The sequence below is a fragment of the Diadema antillarum genome, unplaced genomic scaffold (genome assembly GCF_040938485.1).
Source record: "Diadema antillarum isolate AM-2024a unplaced genomic scaffold, OU_Dant_1.0 seq00000821_RagTag, whole genome shotgun sequence".
In the NCBI taxonomy this organism is placed as follows: Eukaryota; Metazoa; Echinodermata; class Echinoidea; order Diadematoida; family Diadematidae; genus Diadema; species Diadema antillarum.
In genome coordinates this window covers 2,650,911-2,675,769 of record NW_027271698.1, presented here as the reverse complement: position 1 = coordinate 2,675,769, position 24,859 = coordinate 2,650,911, and the positions used below count along the sequence as shown (strand labels likewise).

General features: G+C 36.4%; 1 protein-coding gene across 1 annotated transcript; it reads right to left on the bottom strand.

The window, feature by feature from the left end:
- Positions 1-633: 633 nt before the first annotated feature.
- On the bottom strand, positions 634-8,456 carry LOC139739877 (ras-related protein Rab-22A-like). Its single transcript, XM_071650481.1, has 6 exons — positions 8,396-8,456; positions 5,964-6,043; positions 3,998-4,079; positions 3,452-3,523; positions 2,919-3,135; positions 634-961 (listed from the first exon to the last, which is right to left on the bottom strand). The coding sequence occupies exons 1-6, from the start codon at positions 8,438-8,440 to the stop codon at positions 810-812; spliced, it is 648 nt and encodes a 215-aa protein (XP_071506582.1). The 5' UTR covers positions 8,441-8,456; the 3' UTR covers positions 634-809.
- Between the last annotated feature and the right edge of the window lie 16,403 nt (positions 8,457-24,859).

Below are 24,859 nucleotides of genomic sequence, written 5' to 3'. Positions count from 1 at the left end.
ACTTAAACTTGTACAGTAATGTAACGATAGGTGCAAAGGGATTACTTTAAATTTGCATTACAAGTTGAAAGGGTTGGAAAAAATACACGTGATGACACAACACCCCTTAACTGTGCTATTCTTTTTAGCTACATGGAGAACTATATTCTAAACTCTATGAAAGACAGTGAGTTGGTACTGGTGCGAGTGCAAGTGCACCGTGGGGAGAGAATTAAGTGAGTTGAAGCTAGATTATTATGGTTTAGTTAATACAAGTTTTCATTGGCATGTTCCGTAGTCTGTGTTTGTGCTTTACCCAAATGCTCAAATACGTATACATCTATCTATTCACCTATTCAGCATTATCTAAAACATGTAAAACTATGCAGGATAGTCTGGTTCAGAGCCGAGAGGCCTGATTTACAACAGAGCTCTGTGAGATCAAAATGATAGTAATGATAATGATAATAATGATAACAATGACAATAATAGTAATAATGATAATAATAATAATAATGCTTTCTCTAATCAGGGTAGCCTCTTCAGTGTTGCCACTGCTCTACCAGAGGGCTCTGCCATCATTATTACCCTAGCTAGGTACCCATTTTTGTATACCTTGGTCGGCGTGGTTGATAAAAACATCTTCTCCAAGGACGTAAGCACTGGACGGGAATCGAACTCGCGTCCTCCGATTGGGAGTCGGGAGTCTTATCCACTATGCCACAGCGCATCAAAGAATAAGGCGAGGTACAACAGGAACTTGAAACCCATGCTTTCATGTTTCTTATATAGTTTTCAATGAATTCTTCGTCTTGTCGTTTTTCTGTATACTAATTAGTACGACATCGACAACCACGACCGGTGTCTCCTCCCACACCATGCTGATCGTTGAGGGACGAACCAAGACGAATAGTGGTACCTTTTTCCCGTTGGTCGAGATGGCCGGAGTTCTTGTCTTGTGAAACTTTTGACAGCGTTGCACCTGTCACGTTGGAAGGATATTTGTAACAGACAAAAAAAATTAAAAAAAAACTTCATTCCTAAGATCAAACATAGTTTTGCATATCGGTAATGACATCTGAAGCCGACGGTCTCGTGAGGGGTAAATAGGGGATTGTTATGTATACATAACAATTCTTATAAGAAGTAACATCAATCATCGCAGAAATATACTACAAATAAAGAGAATATTCAAGTGTTTCGTTCAAAAGCAAACTCATTTTCTTCTATACCAGTACATAGGGCTGAAAATGGAAAATATCGCAGTAAACATTCATTATCAATGCCGAAATAATGTTTTTTCCAGTATCGAAGTCAGTGTTGTTCGAAGATATCAGGAACTTCACAATTTTAACAAATTGAGCAAATACTGGGGTTCAGATTGACGAAAATATTAATCATATCATATCGTGATATTGCGCCTTATAAGATCTAGTCAAATCACTCTTTTCATCGCCCTAATTGAAACAGCAATGCTCAACAGAAATTGAATTCAAGAAGAATTATAGACATCGATTAACACCACCTCCCAGACTTCTCTGTTTGCTTTGCTGAATAAAATCATTTCTTGTCCCAGACTGCTATTCCTATTTGAAACACTAATATTTCTCCCTTTTTGCGAATAAGCAAAGTGAGAAATCGGTCAAAATTATTCATTGGCCACTATGTACACCACGTATGTACATTGAAATAAAAATATCGGACATAACAAGTACAACTTCCTTTGCTTGAGACAGTGGTTTTGTGTGCTTTTCCAATTAAATTGATAAGACGTGCATTTCAATTAAAGGCGACGTTTCTCACAGTGCAGGGAAATATGTTATAATCAACTCTATAACCCTATGACCTTCCTAGAAATATGACAATGGCGTTTTTGCGTAAAAATGTGACAATTTAAAGCCCAGATTGATAATGACCTATAGCATTGTCCTCAAACATTTTGATAAAGTGATTCATTTCATGAGTGCTATACTGCCAATGAATACATGCACCAAAGACAATTACATATTATCAATGTGGGTTTGCAACTTTATAACGAAACAGTAATGAACTTTATTTTCCTGGCCAACTTCGTCATCTTTTCCAGATTCACTTCAGTTGTCACCAATCAATCATTGTCACGAGTTAATTTTTCATTGTTGTTATTAGGTGTCTTCTTCGTTTGAATAACAAACATTATTTTTATACACCTGATAGAAATGTAAAACGGCACATGGTACATTTTCTATATCTTTTGTCGGGTCAAAGTTCTGGAATAGTTTGCCCAAAATATTCAACAGGAAAGAACAAGATCTTCATTTCGAAGAAATCTAAAAAAATGATTTGTTAAATAAAGTTTAGTGATGAAAAGAATACTTAATGTTCAGCTTAATGTACTTATAAAGCATAGTACTTTAGGATAGACCTTGCAATTTGCAGTGTAGCTGAACGTGTGAACCAATCTCGACTAGCACTTGTGCTAACTTTTGGTTCCCCCCTCGACAACATTACCTTTTTTTTCAGAACCTTTGTCTATGCACTATATTACATACTTATTCATTTTTTTTCTTTTCAATGAAAAATATATTATTATGAAATCAAATCAAATTACATCACATGTATTCTTTGGTAAGATAAATCAAGTATGTAAATATATATGTATGCATATATAGCTGTAAGTACCTTGTATAATGTCATTGTATTCTCATAAAAGATTTTCATGTTTATCTTATTATATGTAATTTCATGTTATCATGTTATCATATTCACATGTTTATATGTACAAATAAGATGTTAATAAACTCAACTCAACTCATGATCTTCGGTTCACAGCTTTACATTACACCACTATACTCCCAAGATGCCCAATTCACTGAACAATAATCACGACGAACATGGCAATTTCATGAAATATTAATACTATTAAAGCTGTATTAATACAGAAATGAGAAACAACGTACATATTTCCTGGAAGATTTCTGAGATGCCCTCTCCAGTTTTGGCGCTCGCTTCGAGGTGTACGGCGTCGTTTTCTCGTGCGTACTGCTCGGCCGAGCTCCGGCTCACAGCCCGCTCAGATTCTAGGTCCGACTTGTTTCCGATTACAAAGATGAGAATATCTTCTGGAGCTTTCTTCCTTAGCTCGTTCATCCAGTATTCTACATCATCAAATGATTTCTTCAAATACAATCGTGAAATTTAAGAGATGAGTGTTTACTGAAGTCATCTGCTGTAGCGTACTAGTACTATACTGAAACAGAAGTATGGTCCCTTATTGGTTTGATTTTCAAGACACTTCTTGTGAAATTATGGAGTATGTAGTCAGCTGAATTTCCTTTGTTTGTTACTCTGTGTAAAATTCAATCGTACGACAGAATATTTAAACTTTGCAGAGTGAAACAATGAAGTGACTCCGATTACATGCTTAAAAATCTAATTAGCCATCAATAATGATACTGTATACCATTATGAGCTACTGATGATTGCATTTTACCTTCTCTGTTATGTCGTATACTACGAGTGCGGCAGCTGCCCTCCTGTATGTTAGCGCGGCCACTGCACGAAACTATAGGTTGGCAAAGTAAATGCAAATAAAAAAAAAGAAGAAGAAGAGAGATTAGTTTAGGTAAGAAAAGATAAAGAAGAAGTGGAATAATCTTTTAATGTGTTGTGAATTCGTCATATCATTTTATTTATTTAACTTCCAAACATCGTAATGCAAATCTGTAAACGAAAGAAAATTTTATCAGAAATTATCTTTATTCAACCAAGCTTTCAGCATAAAATGTTGTTCTGATATTATACACACTTGTAGCGAAGTACACATTTTCTCTTTTTTAATAATCTACACCAAAATCATTATATCGTCACCTAATCTCTGACGGGATATTTCACAACCAGGGAAACTTTCATACCAAAGCGAAAGTCATACTTCCATAAGGAATACCTTCAATAGTGCAAGAAGAAAAGGATAAAGAGAAACACTTTTCACGAGGCGGGGATCCTGTATAAAACTGTCATGTAAATGCATTTTACTTACTTTTTCATCCCCACTTGTATCCCATAATGCCATGCAATACTCTCTGTTCCTGTAGCAGATGATTTTAGTTAAGAAGGCGGCTCTGAACGGAGATTTTAAAAAGAAAGAAAGATGTATTATGTAATAATGAATATGGGTGTGCAGGCTTCAATTCTACTTTCACAGACTTAAAGGAATCGTATAGTTTTGGTGGAGACCTAATTTCAGGTTTCTAACAATTTTTGGTGAGATAATGAGAAACCTCTAATGAAATATGAAAGAGTATGTAATTCTATGAGGAATTCAATGTTTATTTGATGAAAATTGGTTTTGAAATGACTGAGATATCCCGAAAAGAGTGATTCTAATAAAGTGTGGGACCCACACTTTATTACGATCGCTTTGTTTTACTTTGTTTTTGGATGTTTCAGTTATTCCAAACCCGATTTTCATCAAATAAACTTTGAATTCCTCTTAAAATGGTATGCTCTGTACTATATCATAAGTGTTTCCTTGGTTTCTCGCAAAAAGTTAAAAGCCCAATTCTCATCTCAACCAAAACTATACGATCCCTTTAAGTATCGAGATATTCGTCAAAGACGGCAATACATTGACGACTAAAAAACAAACGACATCGGCATAGAAAATCACACTTTCAGCCAAAGCAAACTATCTGTCATTGCTCGGGATGGATAGGAGTTATATTCTAGTGTCAATTTGGTTTCTTTGCTGGCTTTAATAGAAGTCATCAACTATCAAAAACTGTGGATAAGAATGGCTTGACCGGATGGGAATCCCATAAAGAGTTCGCGAAAGGTTGTAGTAAAAGTGTGAGGTTTCCCGCATCATAGTGATCGGGGGTGGGGGGAGGGTATTTCATAAAGCTGTTCTTAAAGTTACTTACAACTTAAGAACGACGGGTGAATCAGTTCTTACGCTGAATTATTGAAATTCAGACAAGTATAGCATATCAAAACTGATCACCAGTCGTTCTTAAGTCGTTTGTAACTTTAAGAGCAGCTTTATAAAACCGCCTGGTGATCTTAATTGTCAAGACTAGATCAAGTTGACCTGTAACTCATTTTTGAAATATGGGTCTTCCAAAAGAAGGAGAAAAGATACAAACGGGTTATGCAATGAGTCAGGTGCACTGGGAGTGCAAAAAATAATTGTTCCTTAAATATACAAATATAGTGAAGCCCCCTGCGGGATAGGACTGAAATAGAAATTTACATTAAAATTTTTCAAGATATGACATTTAATGCATATGTGTAGGTCTGTTGTAACACAAAACATCCTATCATAATTATGAAGTGTTCGCGATAAAGCCTAAAATGTAAGGAGATATCTGTATTTTTCTCAATAAACCGTAAATGTAGACGGTTTAATCTGGAAACATTTTTATCATAACTATTGTGTAAACTTTGTATATTTAACAATACTTTGCATCGATTTTACCGATTCAAATTTTTACTGTGGTTGTTTCTATCCCTAACTCACATTTTAGAACTATTTTAAAGCACTAATGCTGGGTTTTTGTTTCATCTGCAAATGGTAAATTATGCCTTTAATGTCACCTATTTTGTTAAAGAAAAAAAAAGAATTATTGCAACTTCTCGGGATCACAACTGTAACATTTTCATTGATGCGTCAATGAATAGGCTTTGATGAAAATCCTTTCTGCTGAGTGAAAAAAAAAGTTCCAAGGCAAACAAATTATGCACTGAATTGACCTATTAGGTATAGTGTGTCTATAAAAAGAAACAAACAAAACACATGAAATGAATTGCGTGCGTAAGTCCTTGCAGTAAATTTGAGTTTTCGTTTCTAGGTCTCAAAAAATGATGAGAAAATTTGATATAAATTAATGAACAATTGCATGAACGAATGAATCACCATCATAAGCAATCACATCATCATCTTCACGATTATAGGAACACACAAACACACAAACACACAAACACTGAGGTATGGAAAACAGCTTCACCCAACAGTGGCCTGATAGCTTTTCCGAAAAGTGCCCGAGATGAATCGATTTGCTATACTTGTTTTCCCTACGGCGAATTTCTGCAGGTGAAGAAAAAAAAAAGAGAATTCTGTACAAAGGCAAAGAATGAGATAAAACCTGGCGTATAAATAAGTTTAGGATACAGAAAAACGGTTCAATGACAATTGCTCCCATGAAACATCTGCACGATAAGCCAAACATAAATTCTATGCACAAATATTACCCTAAGCCTTATCCTAATCTTCATATCAAACTAAACATTAAACCTTATCAAAACCTTAACCCTGATTACATTGAGAAAAGTAAGACCGGAGCAACTGCTGAATTAGCCGAATTCGAGGCGAAGTATTTTTTTTTTCTTAGATGCTTGGTGTTGCTTTATTGTCGTGACTAGTAATGGATGCCCTTGAAAATAAATTGTCATTATTTATCTGCGTCTTGTTTGATAAAACGTGTGAGAGGTTAAAGAGGAGTAAAGTTTGTTCCAAGTTATATGTATTATCCTCTATCAGCGTTCTGTTAAACTACTCGTTCCAGGGTTGTTTACCGGAATGAGAGGCAATGTAAAAATAAAAAGAAAAAGGAAAAGAAAATTACACAAATAGAAACCCCAAATTGATGAAGTCTTTGTATATTAATTGAGGAATACAATATCAAGAAGGTGGCTGATAAGTTTGTAGCTCTTATGTTGGTCAGTTAGAGGGAGAGCCAAATAAGCATACGGACAAAGAAAGGGAATTTTCTGAGATGCATCTATGAGATTAAGATCAAACATGGTAGTAAAAAGTCATGATCATAAAATCATGAAGGCAGCTGCTTCATTATACTTAATATTGTTCGGTTCCTGATTGTTTGTGTCAGACCTACGCCGCGAAAGCACTTGTGTAGAATGAAGCTCTCTATATATATGTGCAAACTTTATCTATACATGGTCACGAAAAAGCTGCAATTTAGATCGAAGGTTATAAAGATAGAGCAGCTTCGTGGCATTTAAGACTGGACTTCACTCTGTGGTGTTCACTGTTTGCGTGATTGGCGCACGTTCCTGAATAAATACACAGTCTAAGCGATAATAATAGTAAGGAGTAGACGATTTACATTGATAAGCCATACATTCCTCAGTCCGTGACTTTTGAGAATGTTGCAAACACGTATTTATTACGGTTGTATAAATAACACAGCATATTTTTCAACACAAGGAAACCCTACTGACAAGGAGTATGATATAGTCCATATCACCATGGCACATTATCAAAACGTCGTTGTCTATAGGACACCATCATTTTCTAAGAAATTGTTTTGGTGACCCAGAAAAAATTTGAGTGTGTATAATGTTATATGTGGCTTTTTTTTCCTTATGTGTTTTTTTCTCATTCAGAAAGGGGGAAAACTTGCGGCTGAGTATGTGATAACTGTAGGTGCATTTCAGCTATTAAAGGGATTGTATAGTATTGGTGGAGATGAGGATTGGGCTTATAACTTGTTTTCGAGAGCTCATACCGAGAAACCACTTATGAAATAACACAGAGCATAATATTCTAAGAGGAAGTAAAAGTTAATCAAATGAAATCAGTTCTGGAATGGCCGAGACATGAAAAAAAAAACAAAGAAAAATAAAGCGATCCTAATAAAAGGTGTATCCCGTGGATTTTGTTGTTGTTGTTGTTTTATTGCGCTGCTTTGGATATCTCAGCCATTTCAAAACCAATTTCCTAATGAAATAAACATTAAATCCATCTTGGATTGACCTGCTCTTTCATATTTTAAAAGAGGGTTCTTATCAATCTTAAAAACCTGAAGTTAGGTCTAAACCAAAACTATATACTGTATACGATCCCTGTAAGGTAAGTTGCCCGATCTCCGCTACTACACCGCCGAAACTCACTTTGTTTTGTTACTACATTATTGTGAAATAAGGTTTGTTAATCCCAAATGAAGAAGAAGACTTATTAGAGGAAGAAGAAAAAGTGAGTACTATAACGTATCGTTACAATATTAGGAATCCAAACTTGTTTTCGGAATAACAACCTTAAGAATAAAGGTTGTTGTTGTTTGTTTTTTTCATTTTCGGATTAACGAATCTTCGGAACAACGAATCTTTGGAACAACGAACCTTATTTTATATTTGGAATTGCAAACCTTCCGAATAACGAATATAGGAGCGATTTACTGTAACCGATTATGAGGGGCGACCCCGGAGAAGATTTGTGAAGAGTGGTAAACGGTACTTCCTTTTACACATTTACTGATGTATGACGGTGTACTGTCTAAGTGAACTGTTGTTTACTATAGTATGATAATTCACGTCTCCAATAAGTTTTGAGAAAGACTGAATGACATCAAATCTAATCGAATCGAATCAAATCAAATCAATTATAGAAAATGACAGGTTTTGTGATCTGCATGCTTACCCCGAGAAGGCACACCTTAACGATGTCTTCTTTAGAGGTGGTCATGGTTGTCGTCCAAACACCAGCGAAACCCACGAGCATTGTGATTTAGATATGACTGATGTCAAAGTCTAAATGATCGTCTTCTAAATGCTGGGCGGGGAAACCCCGACTTTCTTTCTGCCGATGTTGTTGTAAGGCAAACATGACGTAGGTCATCATCGAAAAAAAAAACAACAGCAACGAGAGGCACTGCTGTCATAGTCACTGCTAATTTAGAGAGAACTGAACTTTGATCTTGAACGTGTTATCATTTTCAATCAAAATGAAAATCATTTCGTTCACTGTTCTCTTTCAGAGTTGATTTTTTTTTGTATTTGTGTATGTGTGTGTGTGTGTGTGTGTGTGTGTGAGAGAGAGAGAGAGAGAGAGAGAGGAATAGAGAGAAGGAGAGAAATTTGTGAAAAAGATTGCTGAGGTTTGCGAGCATTAGACTTTTTCGTCGCTTATATTTTCAGCGTCCACGTAAAAATATTCGAAGGTCAAAGACTTTTGAATATTTTTGAATGTATGCTGGAGGTATGGATTTTCTGCTTTTAACCTATAGCTTTTAATGATGATTCTTACAGTAAGCGTATTTTATCACCAGATTTCCGTAGTTACTTATACAATACAATGATTTTTACTCAAATATCAAAACTGCGTAACAACCTGCGTAAGTATGTTATGCCCCTTAGTTAAGTTCACATATAAAATTTTATGTGTCTTTCTCTTGATTTGATCACTACCCAATATTTGCTGTAGAAAATGTCCACCCTATCAGTCAGAATTTTAAATTTTGTCAAGAAGGAACTATATTTGACATGAGGCAGTACAGTTTGATGCTCTTATATGAGACACTTTGTTCAGTTACCAGGAATTGAGAATATTTGCACCTCTGAAAAGTGAAAGCAACCCACCCCATTTAAGAAATGGAGTGGGCCAAGAGATAAGAGGAGAGATGGATTGGGTGGTAGTGGCCACGTTATCATTACACCGTTTGCCACCATCATCTCAACTATACAACTCTTGTGTCTCTCCTCATCATTTGTATCAGGTAAGCAAATTTCTCATTATATGACATATTCATTGTTGTTTGACATTAATTGAATGTCTCACTTTGTATAAAAGGACAGAAGAACCGGCAATGACCGAGCATTGTTGCATTTAATTGTCTAGATTTAATAGAAAGTGAGTTATGTGATTTGATATTGCACCGGAAGAGGTTCAATGAAGACTTGGAGGTTACTAAACTGATAATTTGTGCAAAAGTGATTCTGTCAGGAGAATACACAATGTCATCACTTGTCGAGGAACTTAAAAGAAGGATATTCTGTAGTGTATATAATATAAGTATAGATAGATGTAGTCCAAGAGATTATTTCTCTCATGTGAAAGTGTACACCAGGCGTATTATTGTGTAGCTAACTGAGTAGGCCTGTTCAGTCTGACGCTCGTGTGAACACAGTCTAGTATAGCCCCTACTGTAGAAAGTGATGACCCAAAGAGGCACTGTAACATACATGTATATAGCCAAGATGTGAACAGGGTCTTTCTTATCAGTTCACAAATAGAGAGTAACTCCTGACCACTAGGCTGAGGGCAGGGGACATCTCCAAGCTGTTGGGTTACGATTAGTCTCATCATGCAGACTCTAAAGACTCTTAGAGGGGGTCTGCTTATGTCTTGTAAATGTACTATTTTGTATAGGAACAAGTGGTGTATCGTAGCCCGAGCTTAATGATTAATAAGAGGATATAAATGAATAATGAAACTGTGTATTAATCTTTGATAAGAAATAGAAAATAATCTGTGACAGTGATGATAGCATAGATTCGAGTGTGAGTATGCCTACATGCATATCCATGCTTGGGTAATGTTACCTATAGTGGGTCTAGGTGATGTAGACTACAAAGACCGGTGATGAGATACCGCATCCAGGCAGGAGGGAGAGGCTTGTCCCTTTATGTTTAGATAACAGGGCTGGTAGTAACCTCAATCAAGATAACATTGGCAGTACATTGTACCACTGCTTTCAGTTTTAGTATGCTGTTGAAAAGAGGAGTTTTCTCTTTTCCCTTGGAAAAAGGAGTTCCTTGTGTGAGCTTCATGATTTAGCTCCAATGTAGGTAAAAGAGAGAGCAGTTGTGTTATTTAAAGGCAACCCCCCCCTTTTGCCTAGTGCGTGAGATTTGAGATAGTTTTAAAGGGCCAGTACTTTGACGCAGGACATAAGTCATAACCAGTAAGACGATGGGGTTGGATGGTAGTCGAATACAAAACACTAAAACATTACTCAATTCAGTGATGTCATATTCCAGTGAGATAAAGCATGGATAGATAATTTGTGTTATTATCTAACTTCATTTTAGATAATTGTTCACTTTGATAATTGATATTTTGAGTATTGTTAATTACACTCTTGTTATATTATGTGAGTTAAAAGGAGTTTATAGCTAGCTCATAATTGATTAATCAATAAGACACATATCTTACTTTTAGGGAGATATTTTGGCATATACAGATGCCATTGCCGTATCAATTTCAGTACCCCTGTAATAAACCAGACTACCATCAGCTCAGATATCTTAATCGAAGCATGAAGCGCAATGCTACATCATTTTCATTATTAGAAAATATGTTTGATGTGGAAAGTAAATCATCAATATAAACATGATTCATGATGGTGATTGTTAATGTATTCATATTAATTTACAAATATTAGGGCACAATCACGGTATATAGTCATGTTTGTACAATGAATGAATGTTTTGAAATAGGATTAGCTGGAAGCGGCCAAACTTACACTCAGATATACTGTGGATAAGTGAGTTGTATTTCAAGGTTCTGCATCCTAGTGTATCTAGACAGTGATCGTTCATGTAATTTTTAAGTGTTGTAATTCAAAGTAAAGACCAAGGTACAAATTCATTGTTGAATTGTGATCTTCACAAATGCTTTGTCATGTGGATTATTCATGTTACGATTAATGACATTGTGATAAACAATGAAAAGAGAGAAATAAAGATCATTACACCGTTTGCCACCATCATCTCACAGTCAGTCCGCAGCGTGTGCGATAATGAGGCACGAACGACAATTTTATTCAGAATCACGTTTACGCAGTTTGTGCCCTTGAGACTGACGAGATTTCGCGATACTTTGCGAGAGTTTTTGCAGAGGTCGCAACAACAGCTTTCATAGCTTTCGCAGTGCATTGTTTTACCCAGGATGGTTAGGTATGTTATAGAGCTGATTATGCTCATTAATTTGATACCTAATTTCCCTATTTTTGATGTCAATATAGTAGTCAATTTTAGCATCAAAGTAAACGATTATTTTGCCAATGTTCAAGAAGCTTTTAGATCATAGTTTGATGTTTTGCTAGTTCCTGACTGGTATTGAAAATAGATCTCCGTAATTTCTTCGATTTCACAATCGTGAAACTTGAGCGAGTATGATCAATTAAAAAACGAAGAGGGGCACCATTTTTAAGGTTGTGAATTTTCCTGTTGAAAACAAGGCAAATTATGTTTTCTTACTGGAAGTGGGGTAGTGAATGAACACGCGTGGAATGTGTTGTTGATACCCAGACAATGGTCGTGGACAATGGCCAGGATTGGAATGTTTCATGAGGAATTCCACTATCGCAGCTAGTCTTTGTTCATTCTGAAATGTGGTGTGTGCAAGCACATGGAAACATGTGCTTACTTCTTTCATGTGGATGCATTTCACCCTGTGTCAAGAATTCAGACTAGCAGTGCTCGGGGCAATCCACATGAATAATTGATTAAGCATTCATGTGCCTGGCAGCAGAGCTCGGGACAGGTGGCAGCCAGGTCCATTGTTCAGGGTCATTGTAAGTGCACACTCACATACACATCATTGGTTCCTGTGTAAAGTTCAAGTTTTGTACAGAGAGTGAAAATTCGATCACAATCTGGAACCTAACATTTAAAACTCACAGCATTGAGTCAGCAGCCAATGGATACTACGCAATGCGACACGCCGCGTCTTGCGACAGATTTCGACCAATCACAGACCCGGAATTCCGGTGCGAATGCGAGGATAATCTTTTTAAACTCGACGCTAGACATGTCTCTGAATTTTGCTAGTTCCTGACCCGTATTGAAATGAAGATGGGAAAACGTGCCCTTATTGTGATACTATATACCTTAGCGGACATAGTCTTCACCATATTTTAGAGGGGCATGAAAGATTTCAGGTTAATTTTTTGGCGTCAAACGTGAAGGAATATTTTTGAATACAATACCGAACTTCGAGAGGGATTTTGATATTCTTTATTCTTCTTTTCCGTTTATTTTGATCATGAGCATATTTGCTTATGTTTTCTCTTTCAGTCGATACTAAAAGTGTCGAAAACTGACGAGAAATACTCGTTCTACACGGATTTGTTCATGACCATGTATCTGCTCATTACGTATGCAAGCACCGCTCAGCCGTGCATACGACTTGAATAAATACGTGCGTTTTCGCTCACGCTGCGGACTGACTGCTCAACTATACAACTCTTGTGTCTCTCCTCATCATTTGTATCAGTTGTATCCATGGTAACGGTCTGAAACACCTGCACGACCACGGGTGTAACAAGTATACATTACAAATGGTATACTAACTCTTCAATGTGATCTTGTAAGATATATAAATTATAGCCCAAATGTCATTTAGGGCCACAAGCGCCATATGTACAATATATACACAGTATTCACTTGTCACACTATATTGTTTGCAACCGTTACCATGCACTATTTCTATACTTAATTATATTAACCATCGTGGGTCATAGCTGCATTTGATGAATCGTCGGGTTTGATTCATACTTTTTAAGATCAAGATCTCCAAGAAAACGTGCTGGGGTCAAAAGACATCTAAGGTCACGTGTTAGAGTTACCTGCTCGGCTTTCATGAGACAAAAAAAAAAATGCTGGCTTTACAACAAAGTGACTTTACATGGTTAACAATCTCTCTTTGCTGTATATAATACAGGGCTAGACATTAGACAAATATCTGAAAAACTTATCTTTTGGTGCCCCAATCAGGCAGCTTTAATTCAAAATCAAATTCTATTTTCCGTTTAACGGACCACCAGAGAAAAATGGCAGTGTCGAGCCCTAATATATATACATAAATATATATATATATATATATATATATATATATATATGGGGTTTGTTTGCAAAAACCGATAAGTCCATTTTGGAAGATTTTGAAGTACGATCTCTGTCATAAAGTACAAAATCATACCTTTTAAATGATATATTGGTCACTACATATAAAGGTATATTTTTGAACTTATGGTCAAAAGAAGCAAAAATTTTCTTATTATTTTCCATATTTTTCTTGACCTTTAATAGCAAATATCTCCTTTGGAAAATATGGACTTATCGGTTTTTGCAAACAAACACTTCACATATATATATATATATATATATATATATCATATATGGGACATAGCAGGTACACCTCCCAACGCCTTGCACAAGGAAACCAGTGTGTTTTATTTCATATACGGTTCGAGCAATTTAATTTTGCTGGTATATTATATTTTGAATGATTTCATTTCAATTATAACCGCTGCTTGTTTTACCTATATCATACTGCTACTGCTGTGCTATTACTCTCACTGCCGTGCATGCCAATTTAAGTCATAATATTGCTGTTCTAGTGAATGTCACCTTATGTCATGATGCTGTTTATTTTTATTTTTATTTTCCTTGTGGTTTTCTTTTGGCTTTCTTTTAATTTGCCTTGGTTTTCTTTTTTTTTGCCTTATTCTGTTCAAGTGTTTGCAAATCGGTTGCTTTTTTGTTTACGTCCCAAGCCCTTGATGAAGACCTGCAAAAGGGTCGAAAGCTTGGCAACAATGTATATGTATATATAGTGCATCTATAACACACTGTGGAACACTGTTCCATGTTATATAAAGCAAGCTTCCAGTGTTAAAGTTCAAAACTGTTCTCAAGACATTTCTGTTTAAAAAGTATTATGAATGAGTTTTGGTTTGCATCTACGGTACATACGTTGTACAGTACATTTCTTTTTTTTTTCCATTTTCATCCCTCCCCTTTAAAGCGCATAGAGACACTACGGTATAGTGATATGCGCTGTATAAGCACTGTATAACGTGAAGCGGGCTTGGCCTTGTACGTGGTGGGTGCTGCATTATCTGTTCAAATGCATGCAAATTGGTTGCTATTTTGCTTTTATGTTTATGTCTCATCAGGCCCTTGAAAAAGGCTGGTTACACAGTCGAAAGCTTGGGAAATAAAGGCCATAGTGAACATCACTGCAACGTCTGCGAGTCATTCTTCCGTATAAACCGACATTATATTTAATATTTCCTTTAATTTCTCCTAAAGATACTCTCATCTTTTATCATTGTTGTCATGGAAACTTTCACAGTTATCCATTTTGTCTTCAACGCTGAAATATAACTGATATCTCTCCAGTTCACACGCAAAGGCGTACGTACCTCTTATAATTTTGTTCCATTCATCCATTTCACAGAACATGTGCATTCAAAATTATTCCCAAAGAATTAAACCGATACAGTATACTTGTATGGCACAGGGTCCTCGGAACATTTTTTTTTTCATGTGTGTGTGGGGGGGGGGGGGGGTGGGTCCCGAGTGTCGATTGCTTTAGACACGTAAGATAAGGAATCCACTAAACTGAAACAAGTAAAAGCTCTCGTAAGTTAAACGCAATATGCTTTAATGTAGCATTTTGAACGAAATTGATGTTCCTATTATTACTTATACGGTCACTTACAGGTAGGCAATACTGCATAGATTCACACAACAGGAAACTCGTATCCATATACATGTATTTTTTTTTTCGATTCACAAAGAATGTGAATCAAAATTTACTTTAAAACATACGACTAGCATATAACAAGAAGGCTTCACTTACAATTTTTTGGTTTATTATATATATATATGTATATATATATATATATATATATATATGTGTGTGTGTGTGTATTATATATATATATATATATATATATATATGTATATATATATATATATATATATATATATATATATTATCAATACAACATAAAATGTATAATGACCTAAGTGCACCAAATGCATTCCAACAAAAATGCACATTATGGTATAAGTCAACATGTCTTGCTGTTACCGTTATTCAAATCTGTAATCGATCAAACTTGCTCATCGCTCTTAGTAATTTAATTTTTTATGGATTGCAGAAAGTGCAGATAATGGCGAAAATATGGACCATTGAGACCTTACTGTTACTCTATTACACGTTCTCTAATGCTTGTGAGACGGATATGATATAGTTTAAAGTTGCTGCATTTTATGTCTGCGTTTTTTCAGAAAATATAAACACATACATGTCTGGACTAAATATGCACAGCACATCCAATACATCTTAATAACCTGTCATATGGTTCAGTGGATAAGACAACGGATTATAAGTCATGATGTCTATGATTCAAGTCTCCCGGCTGCAAAGGGCCGTGCTCCTAGACGAGGCACTTTATCCTCATCACACCCATTGCCGTCAGCCGTCAATTCAATTCAATTTATTCATTTCCTAAAATCACATTCAAAATATTCACAGAGAGATGTATGAGCTAAAGGAGGAAATCAAACAAAAGCCTAGGGCTTGGAACTGGAGATTTATTATACAATATAGTTTAAAATCACAATTTTGAATTAGACATAATATGTGTCAACATGTACCTAAAATTCGGAGGGAACTTATCGGTACTGTGGTTGCTTGCTTATAAGCATTCAATCTTTTCCCTGTCACCTATTGTTTAGAAAAAGGAAATTCAACCAATCAATCAAATCAAATAATTATATAAAACACATACAGTTATAGAGTATACATAGCGATACGATATATTAGAGGCGCCTTATTATGGTAATACATCAGAATCAGACGTGAGGAGACGTAATACGTCATTGAATAAACGTGAGAAGAAAAAAAAGATTAAATGCAGAATAACGGGAATGTACATCATGATTGAAAAACAGCCTCGAGTGAAAGGGTGTTTTGCATCCAGGACCCATAACTTTTTTTCCTTTTTTTTTTTACTAGGAAAGCAGTTACGACCTTGAGTTGAAAGGCATATAACTTTTTGTCATTCATTTCAGTTAATAATTTCAACCATTTTTTTTTTGCATTTTCCTTCTTTATGGTCAACATTGCGAAATGATGCGAGGCATATTTCCTTCCCTAAAATCGCTGAACGCATTTAGGCTTACATATGATTATATATATATATATATATATATATATGTATGTATATATATGTATATATATATATATTGATAATTGCAACGTAGAGAATCCTGTATTTTGAAGAAGTTTCAATTTTCTTATTCCATTGAAAATAGATCAAAATCACCCTTGGGTGCACAGGAGCGCATGGCAAGCCATGCATGCATTTCTCCTAGCTCAGTATGCGCGTAGGTAGATAGCTGCTGTAACCAGAGGAGTGCACGCATACAGCACAGCAGAGACAAGGGACTAGGGCTAGCTAGAGCTAGCACCAAAGATCGTACACTCCACGATCTTCGCTAGCACCAGACCATAGCACGAGGAGTTGGTGATAGGCATCAGGAGAGGTTGTATGCTGCCTCTGCTCCCACAGCCTTTATTACTTTATAGTGACGTGCGGCTCACAAGATCATTATACTCGGAGATCGAGCAATAAAATTAGAATCGTAATGCACACTAATAATTGTGTGGATCTATGTCATGTTTTCTTGAGTCTGATTGGAATGAATATGTGAGGAAAGTTGTGAGGAGATTTGCAATGGCAATTCACACGGTTCTATATTTGAATCCTCGACCAAGTTCCGTATATGTGGACACAGCGATGAACAGTACTTATACTGCAATGTACAGATGGAGTTTCGACAGGCTGTGTAAGTTCCTTACAGTTGAGCCTCTTTTTCGACTCTTGACAACGATGCACCTGTCATGGGGGAAAAAATTAAAAAGAGAGATGAAAATTTCTCGAGTCTCGTTACATTACAGTCTTATCACCATTTAAATACCTAAGAGAAGAGAAACTTACATATTTCGTTAAAGATTTCCGAGATGCCCTCTCCAGTTCTGGCGCTCGCCTCGAGGTGTACGGCGTCGTTTTCTTGTGCGTACTGTTCGGCCGAACTACGGCTCACTTCCCGGTGAGATTCCAGGTCTAACTTGTTTCCGATTACAAAGATAAGAATATCTTTTGGAGCTTCCTTTTTCAGCTTTTTCATCCAGAATTGTATGACTTCAAACGATTCCTGTAGATACAAAACAGATAAAGATAAGTTCTTTGAACTTCCAGAAATTTCCATATTCTTTGCTTGATTCTCTAGCCAAAATTTGATTACATGAGGGAACACTACAAAATCGGTGAGCGGGTCAGTGAGTTGAATATTACGTTATTCGCAGATTTTCTTTCTTTTGCCACAAATGAAGAACGTTATGCAATTCAATTTTTAGCGCAATAATAATCATGTATAGTGTTGAGAAGGATACACTGAAACAGGCGAAAAGTTACATCGCCTAATAAAAACACTCCGACGGTCAGTATGTTAACGGGATTCTATCAAGCGGAATAAAACAATATGTCGTCATCATAAAATACACATTTCAAAAAGCGGGAAGTCTTCGGAGTCAACGTGGTACTGCTTTACCTCCTGTGTTATGTCGTAAACTAACAGAGCGACGGCTGCATTCTTGTATGCCGTCGAGGCCAATGAGTGAAACTGTGTTTGAAAAGAAAACATATATATACATACACATATATATGTGTGTGTGTGTGTGTTATGTATATATGTATATATATATATATATATATATATATACATATATATATATACATATATATATATATATACATATATATATATATATACATATATATATATATATATATACATATATATATACATATATATATATATATATATATATATATATATATATATGTGTGTGTGTGTATAAGAGGAGTGAAGAAAAGAGCTAGAATCCAACAACTGGCTTGCACACAGATCATTTCCCTTTGTGACAAATTCGAGCAAGAAATATCCCTCGCAACAAATTTCGCTACGGTTGTAGTAAACTAGCTATAAGATGATTCGTGGAGATTTATCATCATGCGTGTTGAGTTGTGGACCTCAATGACCATTCTCATAATACTTTAACTCTTAAACTAATGGGAGGGATGATATCATCACTTCATTGCATATAATTCTTGTTACCAATATCACTGCTTCATAAAATCATTTGAAGCCTCCATCTTTCCTTAACTATTTGCAATCTTTATTCCGATTCCTATGAAATCTCCACTGTTCTGTTTGGTTGACTTACTGGACTATTTCTATTCACAAAAGTCAACTTCCTTTGAAGCATTTGTTTTGTCATACAACAATAGCCTCAGGAAGTCTTCATCACATTTCTCTTTCATTAGTTACTATCAAGAGAATCTTCAGTATAGACTAAAGAAACTAAAACAGACTTTTGCGAGAAAAAGATTTTTAAAAGTTCAAATTTCGATACATCTTATATATTTCACTTACACGCATTTGTCCAGTTGTATCATACATCAAGATCTTATGCTTTCTGCCTTGGAAATGCACAGTGATATCACGGGCTTCAACTCTGAAAAATAACATTCAGGGTAATTTTCAGAATTACAGTCTTATCCTTTTCTAGGTAAAAGATGGACCACCGAAGCACTGAGATGTAAAGCCTTCTTTGAATCACCATTTCATTTTCCTTTTTCCATCTTTCTTTGTTTTCGCTGATGCACATGACCCTAGCTCTTTCGATACGAGACTATGTTCTTAGAGCATATCGGTTTCGGTTTGGTTTAATTCTTTGTATGAGTCTACACAATCATGACTTGTGTGTTCCTTGTCATTTTGCATTTTTGATGAACGGAGAGGGAGATGTTTAAGCATCATAATATCATATTTTTCCATATCTTCATACCCATATAAAATGGATGATTCTCTGTGTATGTGTGTGTGCGTGTGAGTGTGTGTAAAAGTGTAGCATGTCTATATATAAGAATATATATATATATATAATATATGTATATATAATATATATATATATACATATATATATATATACCATATATATATAAGATAAAAATAACAAAATTGGAACAAAGTTCATGCTCTATTCAACAACGGTTTATTTCTGCGCACAAATTTTCGAGCGAAAAACAACATATACCCAATGTTATCCGAACTAAAACTTCTTTGTCTGCTTTTAAATGAATTATAAAGATGTATTCTCACAATTACTTTGTAATTTCCCCCATTAAAGTACTTTTTAGGTTTTTTAAATGTTATATACAGGGCTCATTTTCTGAGTTTATTATTAGCAGCAAATCTTTGTCAGTACTACTTTTTTTTACTTGATTCTTGCCATGTCAGTGTTGTCTTTCCACAATGTCTTTAATCTCCATTTTTCCTGCTTGTCTTTCTCCTTGTCTCCGTTCTTGTTCATTTACATGTATTTTTTAATGCAAACTTGTAAGATGCAGTCCACCAAAGGTTTGACTTCTGATAGACCAATGGCCTTTGTCATTCTCTCACATCTGCTGCATTTTTGTACTGTTTTACTGTTTTCTGCTATTATATGGTAACAGTCCTTGTACTTTTTGTGCTTTGAAATTGAAAAATGAAATATTACCGTGTCACGTTCTGTATATATATATATATATATATATATATATATATATATATATAAATACAAAGGAAAAAGATTCCAATACTAAAGAGCCTATATAGTAAGATTAAAAATATCAAGAACTGATGATGAACCGATATTCATATTGATATCAATGATTTTACCTCACGATTTTAATATGTTAACTCAGTGTTGTCATTACTTTCATTATTTCTATCAGTGTAAACATCGGGCACACATAATAGATAATATACTTTAGAACAAAGGCGTAAATATAGTCTCACCCAATAGTTGCATCTGTCCCTCCAAAATATCCAGAAGTGAATCGATTCAATATACATGTTTTCCCCACAGCATTGTCCTGAGGACCAAAGGGAAAGGACAAGGTCTACTGAACTATCAGAATGGAAATGATATTAAGGACAGAGAAAATACAATCATGAATAAACACTTCTTTCTATGTCTGCATGAGCGTTTGCAGAAGCTTTGCAAATATGAAGTGAGTGGTCGAGGTAAAACATGAATTGTATTCAGACATTGCGATACACACAACGAACAAACATGTGTTTTCATTGACGATGCATGAAAACCCCAAATGAAGTTTGTCCCAATATGATAACTTTATTTTTCCTTTTGCAAACTCCACTAGAATCGGACAGGCTATATTTGAGGACGAAGGAGACGAAGGAAACGAAGAAGGAGAATAAGAAGGAAAATCTGAGACTTGAATTTTCTTCAATTTGTTTCCCTCTAACATAATGAAATCTGTAAGATATCGCAACTGCTGATCTGTGATTCAACAAACATGTCGGAGAAAACAATATAAAATTGAAGAAAATTAAAATCTCGACCTTCACCCTTCTACTTTACATTCTCTTGCATTTATCAATGCCTTGTCTGCCTTGGACTACTTAACATAACAATGTCGGAATTTCGGAGCTTGGGTATTTGTTCCAAGTTCATCGTGTCACTGCCGGCAACCAGGGATAGCCTGGGGGTAGTGTCGCTGCCCGGAAAGCAGTGGATGACAGGTTCGAGTCCCGTGGTTCCTTTTTCCGACATGTTTGTTAAATCACAAATCAGTTGCGATCTTACAAATTTCATTTTTGTTAGAGGGAGACAAAGTGGAGAAAATTCAAATCTCAACCTTCACCCCTCTACATAACATTCTCTTGCGAAGGAAAATTTATTACGAAACTCAAATCGATGAAATGGTTAAGCGCTATCTTCCTATCGCAGCCTCTTTATGAGGAAAACCATAACAAATGGCATAAACTCAACAAGTATTATAGCAACGAATTAAAACAAAAATCATTTATATCTCAGCATCGTTAATTAGGAGCCCCTAAAAAAAGTTTCCAAAGTGTCCCTCCCCGTATATCGGGACAGGAATTACGGAATTTTATGAGTGTGTGTGTGGGGGGGGGGGGACTGCGGAATAAAGGAAACAGATGCTTCGTTGCATCTATTTAAATCACTCTGTGGCATTCATGGGTACAGAATTCTGAATAAATGATACAGGTTGCAGCTACACTCTCAGCTGAAGTAATAATTAGTGTTTCAGTAATGTAGAGGTTATTTACACAAGTAAAGCAGTTACTTTTGTTAATGTGAGGGAATGTGCTAACACAAATTCAACATTGTATTGAAACTGAACCTAATACTTGCATGACAAAGATACAAAATAATTTTACAAAGTTCGTTAACAATTGTGTAATCTTTATATAAGATAGGAAGAAGAATTAAAGAAAAACCTGATGATAGAGATGAGTACTTTGACTATTTCATTGAAGGTGAATAAATGCTAGCTACCTAAAATTTATTACAAAACGGTATATAACAATAAAGATACGTAATCACAACCACATGAAAGCGACATGATATTTGTGATCTATTTTCAATCTTGAACACCATTGTGTGGTCACAGCTTGTTATTCAGAAATTGAAATAAGACTAGTTGATCTTTTTAATGAAATTAATGAGGTTTGTTAATCCCAAAATGTATGTAAACAAATCAAACTTGGTTTAATCATGGTTCGATCATGTAGTCATCAAAGCTTGGAGGCAGCTAAGTAATGTTTTCCAACAACTCAGCATTTCCCTGTTCATACACGTGTATATATTTTGTAAGGACATAATATACCGTCAAACCTGCCTATAGCGGCCATCCGAGGGAGACCAAAAGTTAAAACTAAACAAAACAAAGCAAAACAAAACAAACCCCCACTGTAGACAGGTTACCGACAATTCGTGTGAATCGCATACATATTAATCGGGTACTGTTATATGTCATCGTTCATACACAAGTACCGACGTGTCATGTATGACATTGTGTATACCACCCACGACGTGTGCAAACGTTTCATGTATCCAACCATTTTAACTATGACGGGAATAAAATGAACGATAGTACACTATCATGCTACAGGAGTAAAAAAAAAAAAAAAAAAAAAAAAAAAGCTTTTCAAGAATTCATTATTATATGCATGGCGGGTGTGGGTGAATACAGTGGTGGCAAGTATCTGAACTGTTCGCCATGCATGACCGGCATATGCATTGGCATGGCTGCAAAGCAGAAAAACATGTCGAAAAATCGGCTCGGCTGCTCCGTATGGGTCTGAGGAAGCTATACACAACCGCGTGAAACAAATTGGTGGCCGCTATGATTATATGCTCAGTGTCTGTAACATGGTCGCTAAGGCAGGTTTGATTGTAGTTAGTTAATAGACCTAAGAGAGTATATACTGTCAACTATTTGGAAGTTGTGGACTCACCACTAACATCAAATCAAATCAAAGCCTTTAAGACCTTAGTATATAGGTCTACATGTACTTACCCCAAGAAGGCACGCCTTAATTTTCTTTTCAGCCTTCGCCATGTTTGTTGTCCCAACAGCAGAGAACACCACAAGTATTCTGATGTGGATATAGAACCAATTAAATGTTCCAAACATACGAAAATCCAAACAGCATTAGTGTTTCTTGTAAGCTTTGCGGGGAAACTCAGATTTTCGCACCCGGTTACAAGATTTTCATTCCGTTCCGCATGCAGGCGCATCTCCGTTTTACACGCAAGCCTGGGACCCACCCACTCTCCCACCTACCCACTCCCCCCCCCCCGAAACACACACACACACACACACACACACACACACAAACAAACACACACACAAACAAACACACACACACACACACAAACACAAACACACACACACATACAAACAAACACACACACACATACAAACAAACACACACACAAACAAACACGCACACACACACAAACACACACACAAACAAACACACAAACAAACACACACACACACATAACAACAACAGAAACAAAAGCCATGTGTCTCTTACTGTGCCACAAACAATGGTGCCTGCCCCCCCCCCCCCTGTAAAATGAAAAAAATCATGGCATGCATGTTAACTAGCTGCCAGCGTAATTGAATCATTATTGTATTGATATTATCAATACATCAAGGGAAATGGAGTGGGCTACCCCCCCCCCCCCCCCCCATTTGCCGATACTGTGCTATTAGTGAATTCTCGCTATCGCCAATGACGTAAAAAGTACCCGGATGTGGCTTTCTCGTCAAGATTTAGTTCACTTGGTAGCAAGGGCACTTCCGGCGCGGGGCATAATTTGCACAACGCTAGCGTGCGCGTACGTGTACCTTACCTATAGCGCAGCGCCGACCACGGATACTAGTACAGTAGGCCGCTGTACTGCCCGAGCCAGCGAGCGAGTGGCCAGGCCTGTCATGCATACTCGTACACTGTAGTCCCCGCCGCCGGCGGCCGGCCTTTCTTGCTAGCATGCACCATGTACCACAACACTCACTGCACGCAGCGCATAAGCTAACACATACCGGTACGGCGTACATCACAGATCAGTCATCTCTGCATACGCTGAAAATATGCTGGAAAATATTCATCCACCTGGATATACAGTATATCGTCATGGAATGCCCATCTTTTTTCTTTATTTGTTCTCTGTCGAAATGTCGCGAACACAATCGGGAACGAACAGTGATCTCGAACTTATCCTGTCTCCAAAGCAATTTCTTCCAAGTAAGTACACGTACGTACAATGTACGTAGGCACTGTACTAGGTCTACTACTAGTACCTAGTGCTACTACCACTACTAGTAAGTCGCGCGTGCACGTACTGCGCTGTGGAGTCACCCGCAAACTTCACCCACGCTGCCACGTCACGTCTCGCATGCCAGTAAGGGTCCTATTTCTGCAGATTTTTTTCATTTATTGTCGTGCGAACAACACATGGCAGCTTCGCAGCGACAACCAATAGTTGTAGTAACAGCAATTTCTTAAGAATGGAGAAATTTCAAATCATATTAAAGCTGTAATTCAAGTCGAGAAAACCGGAAGTACACGTAGAATACAGTCGGTTGTGTGTGTAAATCGCATTATTCACGTATCACGCGCGTACGAACGGAAGTGACTTTGCTACCGGACTATCCCATAATGCACCGTAAATGACGCTTAAATCAACATCCGGGTACTTTTTACGTCATTGGCGATAGCGAGAATTGATTGATTGAGACCAATAAGGAGGCCATTTTATTCGGCATAAGAAGAGACGAAAATATATCACAATGGCGTTTACAATAAGAGCCAGGCAGCCATATGAAAGCAACTCGTGCTTGTAGGTGATAGGATGCCTATAAATACATGAAAATACTCTACAATCGCAACATATATTAAGAATAATCCCGTGTGA

What these genes read in the sequence shown, in the direction of transcription:
- LOC139739877 (XM_071650481.1), bottom strand. Translation starts at nt 8,440, where the DNA reads ATGACCACCTCTAAAGAAGACATCGTTAAGGTGTGCCTTCTCGGG. An exon ending in TATACGACATAACAGAGAAG is followed by an intron (nt 3,136 to 3,451) that starts GTAAAATGCAAT and finishes TTGTATTTGAAG; the next exon opens with AAATCATTTGATGATGTAGA. An exon ending in AGAAATCTTCCAGGAAATAT is followed by an intron (nt 962 to 2,918) that starts GTACGTTGTTTC and finishes CCAACGTGACAG; the next exon opens with GTGCAACGCTGTCAAAAGTT.